Source organism: Populus alba, chromosome 11 (genome assembly GCF_005239225.2).
Source record: "Populus alba chromosome 11, ASM523922v2, whole genome shotgun sequence".
NCBI lineage: Eukaryota > Viridiplantae > Streptophyta > Magnoliopsida > Malpighiales > Salicaceae > Populus > Populus alba.
Window position 1 is genome coordinate 18797400 of NC_133294.1, and position 6149 is coordinate 18803548.

The 6149-nt window shown below is 27.6% G+C and overlaps 1 protein-coding gene across 1 annotated transcript; it reads right to left on the bottom strand.

Moving 5' to 3' along the window:
• Positions 1-3539: 3539 nt before the first annotated feature.
• Positions 3540-4728, bottom strand: LOC118031374 (ethylene-responsive transcription factor 11). The gene has a single exon (XM_035035760.2). It carries the CDS (start codon positions 4510-4512, stop codon positions 3787-3789), a length of 726 nt encoding a protein of 241 aa, XP_034891651.1. The 5' UTR covers positions 4513-4728; the 3' UTR covers positions 3540-3786.
• Between the last annotated feature and the right edge of the window lie 1421 nt (positions 4729-6149).

A 6149-nucleotide genomic window follows, 5' to 3' on the forward strand; every position in this document is an offset into this window, starting at 1 on the left:
TCATCGAATATTTACTATTACAGTGAAACAACCCCATCAATAAACTTAAAGCTATAGTAAAGTTAAATATTGGAGAATCATTAAAATTAGGGCAGGCATGATTGTGCCGAGAGGGAATATCACGAGCATCCTACATAATTGTTTCAATTCCAAAGTTTTTCATTTTGGTCAAAAAAAGCTATGCTCTCTATACAGCATGATAACTACATCTCCTCACCCATTTTAAGGAGACTATTTTTTTCTTTTTTAAAAAAGGGTTAGAAAAGAAAACAATGGGCTTAAATCATTTGCCTAATACAGCCAAACCTTGTTGCCAGAATTCTTATATTTATCAATGAAATTTTTTTATTGGTATTTATACAATAAAATTATTATTTTATTAACAATTAATATACCAAAGGAATAACATACATAAATATTTTATTGGTAAATATTTTGTCGGTAAGTTTTTTTTGTCAGCAAATTCATTAGTAATAAAAAAATATTATTACTGATAAATTTACCATCGCGAAAAAACACACTAAAAAACACTATTCATTTTATTCCGTTAGTATTTTTCTCATGAAACTTGTCATGCAACTGAAAAAAATACCGTATGAAATTCTATCGGTGATTATTTAAAAATATATTTTTAAAAAATCTATTTAACAAAACTAGAAAATAATTAAATTAATATAAATCAACACTCCATACTACTCAGAAATGAGCTGTTTAGAAAAAAAATCAACTCAAAAAATTATGCAACAAATAAATAATACAAAAAATATTAACAACAACAACAAATAAATAAAGTTGCAATTGCTAAAAATTTTAAAATCCTATAAATAAATCAACTAAAAATTAATCTTATATTTAAAAAAAATCCTACAACAACATTCATACAATTATTAAGAACAAATTTTTTTTAAAAAATAAAATTAAAAAATAAATATAATGAGAAAAACATAAAAAAAAAAAAAAAAAGATATACCTGAGCATGGAGGAGAAGAGAAAGAGTTGAGGAGAGGAGATGAGAGGAGAGAAAGAAAAAAAAAAGGAATGTCGATGTTTTTTGCACAAGAAGAAGAAGAAAAGGAAGAAGAAGAAGAAGAAGAGGCTCGTCTATTGTGAAATTAGTGATTTTAGTCTTTTTACTGAGGTATTTTACTGATAATTTTTTCAATGGATAATTAAATATTAATATTTTAAATCATTCCGTTAGTAATATTTAATTTAAATTCTTAATTTAATAGAAAATTTTTAGAGACCACCTAATATTACCAATGATTTTTCAATTTGTCGGTGATTCTGTCTGTAATATTTAATTTAAATATTCAATTTATTCAAAAAATTTCAAAAACCCACCAAATAACACCGACGACTTTTTAATTCGTCTGTTATTTATTCTATAATTAAAAATAATTAACAGTGCAATTGGAAAATGAATAATTCTAGAACTCTCTAGAAAATAGTGACAGAATTTTCTGTTGGTAATTCTCTTTGTAATTGACATGATGAATAGTACCAGGAAGAAATACATAGTTTATCAATCAATTTACGGACAAATTTTACCGATGACATTAATATTGTCGGTAATTATGTTGGTATAAATAACACATCATCATACTTTTTAGCTTTCTTTTATTTATTTTTCACTGTAATTAATTCTCTTAGATGAATATTTCAATCGATAAAATTTATCAATATTTTATCAATATTTTTATTTATATTTATCAATTTTATAATAGTGCGCATTTACAAAATCGTTTCATCCTCTTGTCAAGAATGGTAACCATGAAATTGAAAACGAAGTCTAAATCTTTTTGTTCAATTAAACTAGTTGCCTGTTAAAATTTGGGGTTCCCATAAAAGCATAAAGGCAATTTCATTTTTTAACTTCCTATTTTCATTACTTGTGATAGTAACAATAAAACCTTTTCGTTAATACCATAAAAGAGCTTATTACTTTACTTTTACTGATAGGTCACCATACACCCTTGCATGTGTGTGAGTGTGTGTGTATATATTGATAATCAGATCACTCACTTTTAAATCTAATATCTATCACCAATTTAAAACATCATTTCGAAAGTAAGAGGGTATTAGTTTCTGTTTTTTACCATGTTTTATTTTAAAAATATTTTATATATATATATATATATATATATTTTTCAATAATTATGATATGTTAATTTTTTTTTAAAAAAAACAAGTTTGGGAAAATAAAGTTTCATGAAAGAAGTGATAGACAGCATTGCTTAGTTGCATGACAAGAAAAGTTGTAAATCAATCACTTTCATTATCTGCAAAAAGCAACAAATATAAACAACATAAAATGTTCTTTTATATATATATATATATATATATTATTAAAATAAATGTTCAAATTAACTTGATTAATTCTACCAGCTATAAAATTAATGATTATATAAATTTACTATCATATTAATAACTATAAAATTTAAACTTAAAACTAAATAAAAAAAAATCCTTTAATTTTAAACTACCAATATAAATAATGATATTCTTTCACATCATGACAGTAGGTATTACATCAATTCAGTTGTTCTTACAAAACCAAGGATCACAACCTATCAAAACAAATTCATAAAGACTACCGTATTACTCAACCCAGTAGCTATGATGATGACACTTGTCCCAATTACCTTTCGTACTGAAGACAAAGCCACGTGGCAGTAGGTAATGGAATTACTAATATCACTGGTCAACTTATGCTATTTGCCGATACAAAATACAATCTAAGAGTATATAATGACTTACGTAATTATTAATTTTAAAATCTATAAAATTAATTAAAATATATATAAATTAATTTAAATAGTCATGTTAATAAAAAAAGAATACAATTAAGAGCTGAAACAAAATATAACTCAATAATTAATGTGTATAGATATTGTTTTTAAAAATATTTTTTCAATATAAAAATATATTTTAGAATTTAATAATTTTTTTCTTCTAAAATAAGAGTCATAAAAATAGTCAACAGAAATTATAACCCTATAAATATAAAAAAATAATATTATGAACTTTTCAGCACACTTTAATTATAAGAGTGCATGATATATATAAAACTGCTAATATGTAATAATTAAATAAAAAATAAATTAAAAAATTAAAAAAATGTTATAATAGTTAAAATAATAAAAGAGTTGTAGGGAATTAAAAAGTTATAGATTGTTAGGATTTTGTAATTATTAAACAATTAATTCTAAATATTAAAAAAAATTATAATTCCAATAAACAAAAAGTTTAAAAAATATAGATATCATGTAACACGCTCAATCTTAGATACGTGAGACCATTATTATTTTTTTATTAATTATTATTCCATATCATACTAATCTTATTTTTTTTAATATATAATAAAAATTCTTCAAAATAATTTCATTATTTACACCATAATAAACAAACAAAATCTCAACGACAGAAACCCGTACTCGTGTGCTGTCCGTACTGACACAAACACGGCCGAGGTACCTCCTTTCAAATTCCGGCTACCAGGAAAACAAATCGTCGTCAAAAGAAAAAAAAAAGTGGGCGAAATTAAGTTTATAATCCATTGATTAAAAAACATTAAATAAAAAAGTAATACAGTGATTTTCATCAAACAACAGGAAAGAAACAGAATTTCTTCCTGCTGCAAATAGAGATCTGCTAATACGTATTCACATTCGTGAAAGTAAGAAAAAAAACTAACAGATCACATGATAAACCTCTCTTTTTGGGGGGTCTTGATCTCTAATCTTTTCTAATGTAAGAATAAGAAGGCAAATAAATTTCTGAAAGTCATGCAATCTCCGGTGGGGGAGGAAGGTTAAGATTGAGATCAAGATCAACAGAACTTCTTGGCGTCTTGATATCTTGATGATTCAAATCAAAGACGATAGAGGATGAATCAGAATCACATTGGATTCCACCACAAGAAAAACCCACCGGCTGGTTAGGATGATGATGATGATACCCATTATCAAAAACCGTCTTTTGGTACTGACTCTTCATCACTGCATCAAAATAAATCACCTGCTGATGATTCATCACCATCGGCTGAAATGGCAATCTCACGGTGGATACAGCAGGACCGAGATTAAGATCCAACGGTGTATCACTGCTGGAAAACTCCACGGTACTACTTTGACTTGGACTCTGATTGTTATTACTATTGCCGCCGCAGCCGCCGCCGCAGCTGTTATTCTTGTTAGATGCTTTATGGTTGTTGTCCACAGAGATAGTGTTTTTCCTGACATTCTCGTATGATGGGTAAGCAAAGTTGGTTTTCGCCTTAGAACCACGGAACTCACGTGCGGCAGCATCGTAGGCACGTGCGGCTTCCTCTGCCGTGTCGAAAGTGCCTAGCCAAACCCGGCTCTTCTTACCAGGGTCTCTTATCTCGGCGGCGTATCTTCCCCATGGCCTCTTTCTCACACCTCTAAAATGCACCTCGCCTCCTCCACCAGCACCACCACACGTGCCGCCGTTAACTTTAACCGGCGCTGTCTTCTCTCTCGGTGCCATTAATTAAAGGAAAAATCTCGCAGTGGGTTTTGTTAATTTTTATGTTGTTTTTGAAAGGAAGAAGGCATGAAAATGAGAGAGAGGAGAGGGTGGTTTTATACAATAAGGAGGGGGGAGGCGTGGGGTATGTACAGTAAACGAGGGATTTGACTGATAGAGCTGGGGCGGCTATAGAAGAGGAGTGTTGCAGATGAGGAGTGGGGGACCATGGCGAGAGATGTCTATAGAGGGTGGGTATTTATTGTATTATATGGTAGTAAGTGGTATCATCATTTGGTTCGTAATAATGAATTTTTTATTTAAATTCTCAAATTTTTTTCTAAAAATTTTTCTTTACGCAAATAAGTTTTTTAAATTCAAATTATCACCCACTCACATTTCTTTTTAAAATGATTCAATTAAAAGATAAATAACTAAAGTACAATTAGCAAGTAAAATAGGTGGTTTCTTAAAGTTTTGATTGAAAAGTTCATTTTATTCCTTCATTTTTTTTTAGTTATTAGCTAGTTAGTTCCTTTATTTTTTTTTAAATTCAATTTTAATTTCAAAATTTATTTATCTTATTTTTTAATTTTTTTTAGAAAAAAAAAAGTCACTGAATTCCAAAAAAATAGAGATAAATTCATTGTTGTTGATGATTCCAACAATAAATAATTGATTTTTGTATATGTGACTTCCATTTTATAATAAGAGTTTGAGCTATGTGTTTTTTTTTTTTTATTCTTGCCCCAAAAGGTAGATCTGATAGTGGAAATAATTCCCCTAATTACCTTTTTCCTTCTCCTTACCTGATAATATAATTTCATCAATACCTATGTGCTTTTTTAAAAGTGAATAATCACACAAATTATATAATTTTTGTCCCTTGACATTTTTTCAATTTTATTTTGGTACAAAAGCTCATTTTTTTTTTTGTTTCTAATTGGGAGAGGAGAGAGATAAATCGTTGAATTCCGGTGATAAAGAAATAAACACGTCATTGACAGCTATTTAGACCACTAAAATAGATAATATTTGTGTCAAATTGTTCCATTTAATTAGGAAGTTCATATTAGATGTTTTTGTTTTTTAAAAGTTCATGAAGAAATAGATATGAGCTAGGGTTGTTTTTGGTTTCGAGTTGAGTACTGTTTGTGGGAAGGTTTTTTGAGATCATTGATAGGTTTATTATCAGTGACGTATCGTTTGATTTTTTCTTAAAAAAAAAATGGGATGAATGACAAGTTATCCGCCATAAGTTCATTTAAAAAAAGGGTCCAGTCATTCGGTTCCTTATTAAATAGGCTGGTGCATGGCCTGTTTTTTTCCTCGTTTCTTTATTTCAATTAATGCTTTTTTTTTTTATTTGTTTTTAAAATTTAATTATATTTACATTAATACCTCTCCTCTCTTTTCTTTTGTTGAGAGAGCTTCTTTTAAATGATGGTGAATTTTTAATTATGTGTTTAATTTTTGAAAAGATTTTTTTTAATTCATCTATGATTTTTTTTAATCTTTTGTATAGATATTTCAAAAAATAAAAATATTTAATTTTAGATGATATTTCTGATATGTGTAGCCTTACATATTATTTAATTTTTTTTATTTTATTCAATCAATTTAAATGTTTATCTGTTTTTATTATCGTTTGATTAAAT

Coding starts and splice junctions, on each gene's coding strand:
- LOC118031374 (XM_035035760.2), bottom strand. CDS start 4,512: ATGGCACCGAGAGAGAAGACAGCGCCGGTTAAAGTTAACGGCGGCACG.